Source organism: Schistocerca gregaria, chromosome 5, assembly GCF_023897955.1.
Source record: "Schistocerca gregaria isolate iqSchGreg1 chromosome 5, iqSchGreg1.2, whole genome shotgun sequence".
Taxonomy (NCBI): domain Eukaryota; kingdom Metazoa; phylum Arthropoda; class Insecta; order Orthoptera; family Acrididae; genus Schistocerca; species Schistocerca gregaria.
Genome location: NC_064924.1, coordinates 411,046,859 through 411,061,882, shown reverse-complemented (window position 1 = coordinate 411,061,882; position 15,024 = coordinate 411,046,859). Strand labels below are relative to the sequence as shown.

Below are 15,024 nucleotides of genomic sequence, written 5' to 3'. Positions count from 1 at the left end.
TTTAATTCAAATTGGTAAAAGGAATTAGTATGTGTAGTTAAAAACCGATTGCTATGATTTTGATTTTAACTTACTTGGAAGACAAGTATGGAGCCATGTTTGGAGGTACATCCATAGCCAAATTAAGCATGTTTGAAAGCACAGTAAAACCGTTCAGTGCCTGGAAAGCCAACTGATCAAGCGTATTCTGTAATGAGAACATACAAACAAATAATGTGAAAAGTGCATATCTAACAATGTAGGGAAAGAAAAACACTAAACACACACACACACACACACACACACACACACACACACACACACACACACACACAGAATCAGCAAAAATACACGGAAGAAACAAAATGATCCAACTACAAAACTAGCAGCCCTTGTCATCTGAGATGGAAAAAGGATTAAAAAGGTGTGTAGAATAAAAATCACAACTATTTTTTTATTTTTTGAAGAAAAAGAGTACAACCATCAAGTTACCTTCCGTTAGGAATGTGGGTGCATGCAATGACTGTGATATGACTTTCAAGCTATCAGTCGTCCTTTTCTTTCAAGTTTTATTAAGCAAATCTAGATTTTGGCTAGTGCCTAGCCATTATCAAGGCACTGTTTCATAGTATCAATGCATGTCCTAGTACATCAGTTTCCTGTCGTTTGGGCTTCAATCACAGTTTGTTCAAGACTACTGTGACAGAAGCCTGAACAACCGGGGATGACATACTAGAGCATGAATTTATACTATGAAATAGCACATGATGATGGCTAGTCACTAGCCAAAATCTAGATTTTGCCTGACAAAATCTGAAAGAAAGGGATGAATGAGTGCTGTGCTCTATCATTTGAAAAGGGAGTATAAGATGGGGGAAATATGTGGATGTTAGGGAGTATAAGCTGCTTTAAAATAATTCTTCAGTTAATTGTTTGAACCTAAAAATTATGCCGACTAGAAAAATAAAAACATTGTATCTTTTTTTAACTGAAAATGTTAAATATGAGATGGCTGGTCAAAAGTAGGAGAAACACATGACATTCTTAATGCATGTTTACACCTGTGCAGTTTTCTGGGTGCACTATCTGCAACCAGCCACTGTGCAAAGAGGGAGTCACCCATGCCTCTGATTCATGTACATGGGCCATTGTCTGCAGACACTTGTGCATTGTCCTCTCCATTTGGTGCTTTGTTTCACTACATTTCACTGTTAAAAGATTCATTTTTTAACATGCATTCAAATTTGCCTTTGCATTAGCACTTTTGCATAGTGGTCCAACATGAAACATGTAGAATTTAAATAGTTTTATCATGCATTTCCTGTTTTCTGGCTGTTTAATTCTGTTGACTATAAAAACAGAGTTTCCAGCTCCTCACAAATAAGAACCACCTGGAAACAAAACTGTCCAACCATCCGATGAATACACATTGAAGAAGAGCACTGATTCTGGGGCTCTTGATGTGCCAAAGTCATCTTGGTTCCTATGCAAGCCACTCTGATTCATAAATAGTTTGCAAGAAGGAGAGTAAAGAACACACAAATTTCTAGCAGTAATGCACATCCATAAACTACTCTCTCAGTGAAGCAAAAATATGTATTGATAATATAAACTGACAGACTTTACTGGCAAATTAATTAATGGAAAATCTCATATAAAGATGTTAGTAATTGTTAGACTTTACTGGCATTTTGATTTGGTGATGGTACTTTCTTTTTGTAATATAAAGTTTTCTTGTGTTTAGAATTCATCATTATGATTACACATTTTGTGAAATACATAAGATACACATACTTCCATGTTCTTGACCTATTCATTAAAAATGCTAATAATTATCAAGTATCCACAACTCTAGAGACATAACTTCTAGGTCATTTTCCAGATCTTTTTATATGGTGCAGACATATTAGTAGCTGTATGAATCACTCTTTCTTCCTTGACATTTAACCAAATAATCTCCTCCATCTACATGTGCTGAATGAGTCACTACAGTACACTCTGGTGTGGACTCTCCAAAAGGGTTAACATCATCTGGGCTGTCAGCACTCTCCAAAGAGACTTGAGAATCACAGTCATTCTCCTCCCTCTTTCATGCACTTGCCACAACTTTGGTCAGAGCAGTAGTTTCCTTGCTCTTCAGTGTTTGGCCTTTTTTGTTCTGAGGCTTTTCGTTCTCAGCAATGAGCTTACTGTGTTGTTCTGAGGTTATTAAAAGTGAGAATGGGTCTATCCAATTACACTTGGTCACTCCCCCCCCCCCCCTCTCCCCCCCCTCCCTCTCCCTCTCCCTCCTGTCATAGTGACATTTATGGTTTCATTAAACTTTTAGGTTTATGTGTTACACCTCTGACTTATTTCAAGATCCAGTTGATACACAACATACTGTGACCTTACATCTGGACAAATTCCAGTGTTCTTGAAACCTGAAACCAAGTTTTTAGGCTTTAAAGCATCTGGTCATATCTTGGAAACAATATCCACAAATTCTGATTTTGATCATGTTCTCCGATTGCTTCTTTCCATTGAATCAACTGTCGTTGAACAGCTTGAAGCAACACTTATCTAAAGATTGCAGCTGGTGGCAGTTTCATGATTGCAACTTCCTCTTTCTTTGCCTTTTCAATTAGTGTGGAATCCAAATAATTAAGGTGTCCATTCAACAGTAAAGGCCTCTCTTTTAATGTATCACAGAAATTACTAAAATAACTTTAAACCGTTGATGCTGTAATGAAATCATGAACTGAATTTGAAGAAAACATGTCACGTAAATAATTTGTATTTGTCGTGTATGAATATCAAGAGCTCAGATGGCAACCCAGTTCTAAGCAAAGAAGGGAAGGCAGAAAGGTGGAAGGAGTATATAGAAGGTTTATACAAGGGTGATGTACTTGAGGACAATATTACGGAAATGTAAGAGGATGTAGATGAAGACGAAATGGGAGATACAATACTGCGTGAAGAGTTTGACAGAGCACTGAAAGACCTGAGTCGAAACAAGGCCCCCGGAGTAGACAACATTCCATTAGAACTACTGACGGCCTTGGGAGAGCCATTCATCACAAAACTCTACCAGCTGGTGAGCAAGATGTATGAGACAGGCGAAATACCCTCAGACTTCAAAAAGAATATAATAATTCCAATCCCAAAGAAAGCAGGTGTTGACAGATGTGAAAATTACCGAACTATCAGTTTAATAAGTCACAGATGCAAAATACTAACGCAAATTCTTTACAGACGAATGGAAAAACTGGTAGATGCGGACCTCGGGGAGGATCAGTTTGGATTCCGTAGAAATGTTGGAACACGTGAGGCAATACTGACCTTACGACTTATCTTAGAAGAAAGATTAAAAAAAGGCAAACCTACGTTTCTAGCATTTGTAGACTTAGCGAAAGCTTTTGACAATGTTGACTGGAATACTCTTTTTCAAATTCTAAAGGTGGCAGGGGTAAAATACAGGGAGCGAAAGGCTATTTACAATTTGTACAGAAAGCAGATGGCAGTCATAAGAGTCGAGGGGCATGAAAGGGAAGCAGTGGTTGGGAAAGGAGTGAGACAGGGTTGTAGCCTCTCCCCAATGTTATTCAATCTGTATATTGAGCAAGCAGTAAAGGAAACAAAAGAAAAATTTGGAGTAGGTATTAAAATCCATGGAGAAGAAGTAAAAACTTTGAGGTTGGCCGATGACATTGTAATTCTGTCAGAGACGGCAAAGGACTTGGAAGAGCAGTTGAACGGAATGGACAGTGTCTTGAAAGGAGGATATAAGATGAACATCAACAAAAGCAAAACGGGGATAATGGAATGTAGTCAAATTAAATCGGGTGATGCAGAGGGAATTAGACTGGGAAATGAGACACTTAAAGTAGTAAAGGAGTTTTGCTATTTAGGAAGTAAAATAACTGATGATGGTCGAAGTAGAGAGGATATAAAATGTAGACTGGCAATGGCAAGGAAAGTGTTTCTGAAGAAGGGAAATTTGTTAACATCGAATATAGATTTATGTATCAGGAAGTCGTTTCTGAAAGTATTTGTTTGGAGTGTAGCCATGTATGGAAGTGAAACATGGACGATAACTAGTTTGGATAAGAAGAGAATAGAAGCTTTCGAAATGTGGTGCTACAGAAGAATACTGAAGATAAGGTGGATAGATCACGTAACTAATGAGGAGGTATTGAATAGGATTGGGGAGAAGAGAAGTTTGTGGCACAACTTGACTAGAAGAAGGGATCGGTTGGTAGGACATGTTTTGAGGCATCAAGGGATCATCAATTTAGTATTAGAGGGAGACCGTGAGATGAATATACTAAGTAGATTCAGAGGGATGTAGGTTGCAGTAGGTACTGGGAGATGAAGAAGCTTGCACAGGATAGAGTAGCATGGAGAGCTGCATCAAACCAGTCTCAGGACTGAAGACAACAACAACAACAAATAATTTGTGCCCTTCCAGGGTCTCTCTAATACATCCCATCACAGAGAACTAACAACTTGCAAACATAGCACAGTCTACATTCTCTAGCACACTGTCAACAATAGCATAAAACGCCTTATGACAACAGCTGCATTATTGCCAACAGCAGCAAGAAAAACATATTTCAGTGTGAAGAACTGCATGATGAAAAATTTAGTGTATCAGTTTTAGGAATCAACTATATATATCATATTTTGGACCAGAGTGTATCATACATAAGAATTACATGGACTGCTTAATAATTGTTTCCATGTAATAAATTAAACAATAATGAATAATCAAGCATATGGAACACAATTTTCTGTGCATGTAACAAAATTTGATAGCTACGAAGTCCATGTTTTCATACATATGGAAAATATTCTATAACTGCATGCATATTTATTTTCAGTCTGCAAAGCTCTTTGTCAAAATTATTTTTTATCTATAAAGAGAAGCTTGTAACGGAAAAACAAATTACAACTAACTACTTCTAAACAAAGACACCATATGTAACATCATAGACTATGTGCATCATTCCTATATTTTTTTTAATTTTAGGTGCCTCAGTTTCGGGACACCTTAGCTTGCAAAATGCAATGATACAATTGTGTAGAATAGAACCTTTGATTGAAGAGCCAGACAAGTAATCCATAGGTCTGATATTTGGTTTGGTCCCTAGATAGCTCTAAGATGCCTGTTACACACATAAACTGACTGTCACAGTTTGTAATATCCATATACCTACAGCAAACACTTTTAATACTTTGGTTTTGTACCATTTTCAGACAACATACCCACTGCCTAGCAACAGTACCAGGTTATCGATGGGTTATCAAAATGACAATCTCACATGATAATAATTATTAATGTATTGTGACAGATTTCATCCTGTCATAACAAGGCAATGCATGAATTTCTGACCATTGTGTTCATTAGTACCGGAAACAAAACAAAAGTCTTACCAGAAGCAGCATATAAAGTTCACAATATACATTTTTCACTCATTACCATTGGACGTTAACTTTTGTAGTTTTTATAGTGGTGGCAAAACCAAAGTGCTGGCAACCATGGACTCTAAGCAAAGCAAACCTTATTCAAAAAGGAATTTGGGAAAAATATATATAACAATTGTCACCTGTTTGGACAGGATACGGTTCACTTCACCCAAGGCTCGTTCAAGAGCTGTTACAGCATTATTTGGCCACTGCCCTTTCCCTTGTGTGTTGTGTAACTTCTCAACATCACGGAGACATTTCTGGAGGCGAACTTTATTTGGAGACTCTATTTTTTGTGGAATCTCCCTCTTGGATTCATATTCCTGCCCTCTAAAAAGCAAGAATATTATGATTAAATATTTTCAGAACTGCTTAAATTGAAAATGTTAGTACAGCATAATGCATTTTAAGATATAATAAACTTACAAGGTATAAAAGTAAAACTTCAATACATAGCCACAATTGAAATTTTGTACCAGACCAAAACTTAAACCCTGCTCATTGTAAGCAGTCAACTCGACTGCGCATGGCTTCATGTCCGACTGGCTCCATGTCCGACTCAGAATTTCATTGTTACTAGTGATGTATTCAGTGCATTCAATTCATTTTGTAGACAGTGAAATACACTATTAAAAACCAAATGGAAAATCTCATATAAAGATGTGAAACAAATACTAACAAAGAGATAGAGGGGCTGGCCAGTAGTTACCTCAGCTCAATACAGCCGATAGATACCCAAAAAACAACAGAAAATTTACGTTCCTAGCTTTCGGAATAAATGTTCCTTCATCAGGGAGGAGAGAGGGGAAAGAAAGGGAAGAAGGGAAAGTGGATTTAGTTACTCACAATCCAGGTTATGAAGCAACAGGGAAAGGAAAACTGGGAGGGTAGCAAGGATGGAGGCATGGTTGTCAGAGGGAAGCCAAAGATATTCCAGGATTAGGGTACATAAAGGGTAACTGGTGGGTAGGGAAATTAAACAAATAAAGTTAAAATAGTAATAATAAGAAGGAATAAAACATGGAAGGAAGGACGAGAAAGAAAGAAATTGTGTTGGTAATGTTCAATACCAAAGGAAGACTACTAAATAAGAAAAACACGGAAAAAGTTGACCAGACCAAGCAAGTATGTCCAGATCAGGGGAAAAGAACACACATTGCTCAAAAACAGAGATAGCGAGTAGCGAAAAAAAGATCACACATGCACAAAAAAGTTCACGCGTGCTGCAAAAAGGTTCGCGCGTGCTGCAGAAATGTCCCAAAAGATGTTTCCTGTAGCAGAGAAAGATAGCCAATGGCACAAAAATATCACCAGCAACACGAAATCGACGGAAATGGATGATACTGATAGGTGTGGAAGAGATTGTTGGCAGTGATTGTTGGCTGGAAAACAGTGAATAACGAACGTTAAAACTAAGCAATGTTAAATAAATAAATCAATAAATAGAAAAAGAGAAGTGGGCTATAAACAGAACAAGATAATAGGAGGCAAATGAAAGTAGCACAGTAGGTGACGAAAATATTTATTTATGTATATATAAAACACTGAAGAAGAGAAAGTGTTTAGATGACAGATGTAAGTGATAGCTAACAAACGGGACAAAACAATGAAGAATGTGGACCATATAGGTGATCTAAATAATTAATGGAAAATCTCATATAAAGATGTGAAACAAATACTAACAAAGAGATAGAGGGGCTGGCCAGTACTTACCTCAGCTCAGTATAGCTTACAGATACACAAAAAACAAACGAAAATTTACGTTCCTAGCTTTGGGAATAAATGTTCCTTCATCAGGGAGAAGAGAGGGGAAAGAAGGGGAAGAAGGGAAAGTGGATTTAGTTACTCACAACCCAGGTTATGAAGCAACAGGAAAAGGAAAACTGGGAGGGTAGCAAGGATGGAGGCATCGTTGTCAGAGGAAAGCCAAAGATATTTCAGGATTAGGGTACATAGTGGGTAACTGGTGGGTAGGGAAATTAAATAAATAAAGTTTTTTGCGCATGCGCAATCTTTTTTTCGCTACTCACTATCTCTGTTTTTGAGCAATGTGTGTTCTTTTCCCCTGATCTGGACATACTTGCTTGGTCTGGCCAACTTTTTCCGTGTTTTTCTTATTTAGTAGTCTTCCTTTGGTATTGAACATTACCAACACAATTTCTTTCTTTCTCGTCCTTCCTTCCGTGTTTTATTCCTTCTTATTATTACTATTTTAACTTTATTTGTTTAATTTCCCTACCCACCAGTTACCCTTTATGTACCCTAATTCTGGAATATCTTTGGCTTCCCTCTGACAACCATGCCTCCATCCTTGCTACCCTCCCAGTTTTCCTTTCCCTGTTGCTTCATAACCTGGGTTGTGAGTAACTAAATCCACTTTCCCTTCTTCCCTTTCTTTCCCCTCTCTCCTCCCTGATGAAGGAACATTTATTCCGAAAGCTAGGAACGTAAATTTTCAGTAGTTTTTTGTGTTTCTATCGGCTGTACTGAGCTGAGGTAAGTACTGGCTAGCCCCTCTATCTCTTTGTTAGTATATAACAAAGAAGATGTGATGAAAGTACTGGCAGTTCGATAGACACACAAACAAACAAACACAAACATACATCCAAAATTCGAGCTTTCGCAACCAACGGTTGCTTCGTCAGGAAAGAGCGAAGGAGAAGGAAAGCTTTCCCTCTCCTTCTCTCTTTCTTGACGAAGCAACCGTTGGTTGCGAAAGCTTGAATTTTGTGTGTGTGTATGTGTGTCTATCGAACTAAGTCACATCATCTTTGTTTTTAGATATATTTTTCCCACGTGGAATGTTTCCATATATATATATATATATATATATATATATATATATATATATATATATATATATATATATATATTCATACAATGTAACACTGTAATAACACAAACAGAAACAAATTGAAAATTAATGCAAACACAAACCAATCGCAGGAAAAAATAGAAGTGCTGCTGCTAAGATTCTATTAACTTGAACTCCAGAAGAGAGACTAATAGTAACTTCATTTAATTATCTGTCATGCATATCATAAATATAAGTACTGCAATGTCATTGCACAGGACATGATTAGGCTTGGTCGTGGTGGTGGTGGTGGTGGTGGTGGTGGTGGTGGAGCAGGGGCAATAAAAACAATTTTTGTTACATAAATTATGATGTAGTGAAATGCATAAGGAGCTATATAATGGCAGGAGGCAAAGAGAAACCACGGTGAGGAAAAAGCTAATACCTGGTATTTCCACACATCTCACGCCAGTCACCTCACATTGGTCCCTCTCTAAATATAAATTGTAGTAAGCTTCCTCAACATCTGTTTACCTAAGGTCTTCTCCCCATTTATTTTAACCTGCATCATTCCCACCCTGAAGGGCACCTAATGTTGCCAAACCCCTGTCTACCATCAAAACTTCTGTCCCTCATATCTCCATACGCAACACACCACCAACTCTTTGTCGAATGAGCTCTCCGTGACTTACTTCTGTCCTCTTCTACTGATTGTGTGCACTGCTCCCAAACCATCACTCTTCTCTCACTATGACTACCTTTTGTTTTGCCTCTTCCATGTTCATCTTGTCTGCTCCTCCCAAATCATGCCCAATCCCAGTCAGGCCATAGAATTGGGAATGAAAAGTAAAACAGTCTGACAACAGCAATATTAATAGAGACAGAACACAAGCTACAATAGGAATAGGGTAGAGAAAGTAACAATTCCCAACATTCACCTTAATCAATTTAGGGTAATCTGAATCATGACAGCTGAATGGAAAATGGCCCTCCCAATGTGGGACTACTCTCACACCTCACCTGGTCTCAAAACACTGGGGCTATAGCACTTCATGCTCTGAAAAACAGTGCAAGTTCTAAGCTAGACCAACAGCTGCCAGTTCTTGTTTACGTGCCTATGCCACAGGCAGATAAAGATACAGTGGTCTTCCCAATCTTTCAGTTGAATGCTAAGGTAATGAAAAGTACTTGTAAGAGAAGCTTCAGAAGAACGTCAAGAGGTATCTTATACACTGGATTGTCAGACGGTTTGTCACCTAAAATAGGCCATTTTCATTATGGTTAAAAGACACTCTTTTTTATTTGGCATAATCAAGTGGCTATGTCCAGGTAAGTTAGAGGTGCATGGAATATTATGTGAATGCTCCAAACTTCTGTACTGTAAATGAATGAAGCTTAAAATTCATTAACCTGTAAACTCATCAAAATTGTCAATTGTTGCCTAATATTTTACTGCATCTATGGCAATTACATTTGTGCACAAAAAGCAGAAATACGTTGATGACTAATTCTCTACTTCATGTATTACCATATCTGAACAGAGTCAAATTATTGACTAGTTAACTAATTAAAAGGCAACAAATGTCACTGTTTGTCTAAAATAGGAACAGCGTTGACTTAGGCATTGGCTGGAAATGTTATGTAGCTAGACTCACAGTCTCACGTGAAGAAGCTGCTAGTTGTAGCAAGGTTATTGTCTGTGTGAAAGCCGACCATATATGGGCACGTGAGAAGTTGTCAATGGGCATTGGGTAACCATATATGGACTCAAGATGGCACATGGCATGGCAAGAAGGGCAGGTCTGATGTGAGGGTTATAAGGAAACAGTGGGCCACCTGTGATTGAAGTCAAGTCCTCAGCAATTAGATAGTAGCAGTCATCCCGAAAGGGACCTCAGCCTAGACTTTGAGAGTCATTCTGGGAACTCAGGTGAAGTAATCAGTATTCCATGTAGGCCGAGCCCAGGGGTAGACACTTAGGACTTTGCTCAGGCTCTGCTTGTGTTTAATACTTAGCTGTGTACCTTCCTCCATGGAAACTTTGCTGTTAGTACTAATAGGAATGCAATAAGAGTACTCTAAATGAGTTGGTCGACAATTCCATAACTGCATTTAAACTCAAATCCAGATCAGGATGATTTTTTGTTAAAATTCATAAAAACTAAAATACCTGGCCCAGCACATAAAATTGTTAGCCTGAGACCTACGTGCCAGTTGGCGAGATATGTGTGCCATACTAGTAGAATATTAGGCAATGCAGCATTGCTTTGAAAGACTATCAGACACACAGTCCAAGAGACAAAATTATAAGATACCCTTGTATTAATTTGGAATCTAAGCAGAATAGTATTCATCGGAGTGATTTACAATGACAGGATGATGACCTTAGTGTGTACGTACAGTGAACAATTAATATTAGCAAAAGCTTTAGAGGTTGCTCCCATGGAGGAGAGTACAATAGCCTTGGCCAGAGAATAGGGAACACTTTTAGTGGTAGTGCAGCACTGTGAAACAAAAAGAAAGTGACAAAGTCTTTTGTATGTGGTAATACAGGTCATGTAATGCAAGACTGCCATACCGACAAGAGTCAGAAAGGGAGGGCCAGTCGTATCAGGAAACAGAGGAGAGAGTAAAAAAGTGCCAGTGGCAAAGGCCAAGTTTTACTGCCCATGTTCCATGGAAATTGCAAGGAACTAGACAGGTTCTGCATAATAAGATGTTCACAGTGCAACACGTCTGGGCACAGTGGCCAGTATGCGGTTGTAGCCTGTAACATGTTTTAAATGCAAACAAACTAGTCATTACTTGAGAGACTGCATGGACCTGTGCTTGCCATGCACAGAGGAAGAGTCAAATGCAGAAGAAAAGTAAAGCATAGGGAATGAAGAAAGAGCATAACAAAGCAGTCACCTTATGGCATGTTCAGAAAAACCGTGAAAATGCAAATGAGTTTATAGAATTGAGATGCCAGGAAGGCACGGAAAATCAATTGAGATTTCTTGTGGATAGTGGGGCACAGATAACCCTAGTTAAACGTAGCTCAAAAGATAGTGCACGGTACAATCTGGCCGAAGGTATTAAGACTCAGGGAATTACTAATGTGATGGCAAAGATAGAAGTAACTACAACCCTCAGTTTGCAAACAAGAAGCAGAATGCAACTGAGACACTGCTTCCATGGGGAAGATGTGGATCTTCTTAATGACAGGATGATGTGCAGAGCCTCCTTTAGGGAAAATGGATTTGTAGCCACCACCAGACTGCCTGTGGATCCTCAAGGAACAAATCTAAATGAAGACAGAGCGAGAGTGAGAGCTACACATAGTACATGTATGAGAAAAAGGAGGCTCTTTCAGAACAGGCTCAGACATGGAGCAAAAGGTGCATAGTAGTATGAAGACAGAGAAAGGGGAGTCAGCTGTACCAATAGCATGTACAGGAAAGAGAAGTCTCTTTTGAGAAAGGCTCTAATGTAGAGTGAAACACACATAGAAAGGCAAAGGTCAGGTGGGATGGAACCAACTGCCAACCTATAGTATAAGCAGACAGTCAGTCTTAACACAGAAAATCCAGAGAGAGATGTGCAATCTGAAATAATGTTAACAGTTGGGCCTGGAGAGGAACGAGTGTGCCGGATAAGAATAGAGACCTATGGAATGAAAGAGGTTGTCATTATGAAAAAGGAGGTCACCAACTGTGTGTATCTACCTGAGGCACTGGTGAAAGCGCAATCAGGGGAATGCATAATGAGTGTGTTAAATAATACAGGTGAGGGTGTGTCAAAAGAATTCCCATGTGTAGTAGCAGAAGCAATACTGTAGTGGGAATGATCCAGAATGAGTCAAATCACTGAAGAAAAGCCACTGTTGAAAGTGTGAATAATTACTCTAAAAGAGAATATTTGTGAGAGTCATTTGGACATGGAAAAGAAAGCCACCATAGCAAAGCTGTGCACAATGTGTACCGACATTGCCCATGTACCAGGTGGCAAGTTGTTTTACACAGATAGCATCGTGCATGAAATCTAGCTAGCTGCTACAGAATGTAGATGGTATGGTAACATGTTTGTGACCCTAAAGTGTGCCATTTGGGCTGTATTCTATTGGCCAAATGTTTGAAGCCAGACCCACAGAAGATCAAAGTGATAAAGGAATATCCACAGCGGCAACTGAAGAAACTCTTAGGTAGTGTGGCATACTGTATGCATTTAATAAACAACACATCCACTACACTAATTACTAAAGAAGGAAAATGCTACATCTGTGGTGTCAAGTAAGAAAACAATTTTCAGGATTTAAAAGAGAAACTGCTCAGTCCACTGATGCTGTAGTATCTGGACTTTGAAAAGGACTTCGGAATCACTATGGATGTAAGTCAGAATTTTGTTGGGGCTACCTTTAAATCAAACAAAAACAAAAGTAAGTAACTTGTCACTTATGCCTCAAGGACATGAAATGAAGTGAAAATATTGAGCAAGAGATGTTAGCCAGTTGTTGAGCTATCAAATACTGTAGACCGTGCATGTCTGGCAGAACTGACCATAAACCCCTAACATGGACAACTAACAGATCAGATTTGAATCCAGATTAATAAGTTCAGATTAAAGCTGCAGAAATATAATTACTATACACTGTACAAAAGTCCAAACCATATCAAGTCTCCAAGGCACTTTCACAAATGAAAGAGGTCAGGGCAGCTGGCACACAACAAGAAGTCGATGGTAGCCTGAGTCAGAAGTCAGTAGAAAAGGAAGCCCTTGCACGAGTCAAGAATCGCTCAGGCAGGCAACGACAGCATGGCTGTTGCAAACCAGTATCACAATTCTCCAGAGGGAGGATAACAAGGCATAAGGAGAACCTATGGATGAATAAAAAAAAGTACTGAATATGGAGTGGTATGAAGGAAGATATAGAAGAGTATATCCAGAAATGAGAGAGCTGTCAGAAGAATAAGTTCACTAGGAAACACACAAATATGTCTTAAGAGATGACAAAGACTCCCAAACACATTTTCAAGAGGTGACAATGATTTGTTATGTCCTTTGAAGACAGACCAAGATTACAAGTATGTCCTCACATTTCAGGATGAACTGACTAAGTTTATACAAGCTGAACAGCAAGATGCTGACATTGTAGCACCAGTGTTAGCTGGAAACTGACATGGGTAGCAATTTCAAGAGTAACCGTAGAATGCAAAATGCTGTGAATTGAGAAGATGCAGACTATTAGTTACTATCCTTATACAAATGGAGAATCAGAGAACTCGCATCAGACTTTAGCAGAAATATTGCAACATTATGTAAACAGATCGCAGACAGACTGAGACAGTTGGATTCCATATGCGGTTTTTGTGTACAGTACAGTACCAAACAGTGCGATGGGATACAGGCCACAGAAACTATTCTTTGCAAAGAGTACGTACATTCCAGGGATATTACATAGTGATCCGGTCAGGTTGTGGTATAATTTTGACAATTATGTGGCAGAGCTAATTCAAGAGAACAAAATGTGCAATGTATGATTAAGAACAAGGAATATTACGATAAGACACAGAATAAAAAACAATTCTGTTGTGGAAATAAGGTTCTGTTGTTTGATGATAGTGTGTACGATGAGGGAGATCATGTAAATTAGATGCACAATAGCTAGATCTTACTCTACTTTACTCCTTGGCACTATAGCACTTATAGGGCCTTTGGCTTCCCAGACAATCTCCACCCACTCTTCTCTGCTGGCTGCCTCAGCTCTCCATCTTATAACTCCCATCTTCTCAAGTCCTCCTCCACGTTGTATAGCCATCTGGTCCTTGGTCTGCCCCTTATATGATGTCAACCGGGTGCTGTTCTCCACCATTCTTTCTAAATGTCCCAACCAACGTAGTCTGTTACTCTTTATTTCTGTCATGATATCTGGTTTGTTGTACAACTCTCTTACCTCCGTATTATTTCTGATTCTCCAGAAACCCCTATCATTCACTGTCCCATAGATTTTCCTAAGTATCGTCCTTTCCCATCTCAGCAACAACCCCTCATCATTTTGTGTCATAGTCCAGGTCTCTGAATCATACATCACTACATGTCTAACTACTATACTACAATCAGCTTCAGATTCCTACTAAGACTTCTTGTTTTAAACAGTTTAACCAGTGCAAAGTAGCTCCTGTTACCAGCTGCAATCCTTGCATGTATTTTTTCTCTCACATCATTATTCTCAGTTACCAGTGACCCATGATATTTAAAGCAGTGTTCATATTCTTTTCTGTTCAAAGTCATGCTTCTTTCTCCTTCACTATATCTTTTCCTAGATATTAATCTAGCTAGATCAGTACACAATAATACCAATGAAGGGACCTAACATCTGTCTGGGCTCTGAGAGCAGATATTGAGGACAGAACTTGAATTTATGACTGCATACACAGCTTCTGTGAAGGACTTGATCACTGAAAATGTAATTAAAGCAGTTCTCAGAACATATCTGGTAGTCTACAGTGTGCTTTTTCTTTATGCAATTACCACCTCACTAAAGGTTTTTCAGTTGCTGAGCTACAATGGAGAAGTAGTTTGTCAGGCAATGCAGTTGAAAGAGCCTGGAGGTGGGTAGACAGTCAGGTTCACTTCTTTTTCCAGTCATTTTCAAGTGACAATACGATTCATCTGAGCTGTCCTATATGGGATGGAGAGTTCACATTCTCATAACTGGCCTAATACTATAAAACCACATGTGCCCTAACAGAGCTCCAGTCAGGCACACAGTTTTAATCCATCATGAAGTTTCAAATCACCACACTCCTGTGCGGAGTGAAAAT

At 38.7% G+C, this 15,024-nt stretch overlaps 1 protein-coding gene across 10 annotated transcripts in view; it reads right to left on the bottom strand.

Moving 5' to 3' along the window:
- The window catches only part of LOC126272212 (S phase cyclin A-associated protein in the endoplasmic reticulum), a 554,765-nt gene that overhangs the window by 383,120 nt on the left and 156,621 nt on the right, over positions 1 to 15,024 (bottom strand). For all 10 annotated transcript variants that reach the window (XM_049974904.1, XM_049974906.1, XM_049974905.1 and 7 more), the window contains 2 exons: positions 5,568 to 5,757; positions 75 to 187 (listed from right to left, as the gene is read on the bottom strand). In XM_049974904.1, coding sequence (XP_049830861.1) covers positions 75 to 187; positions 5,568 to 5,757 — 303 coding nt within the window. The remainder of the gene's footprint in view (positions 1 to 74; positions 188 to 5,567; positions 5,758 to 15,024) is intronic.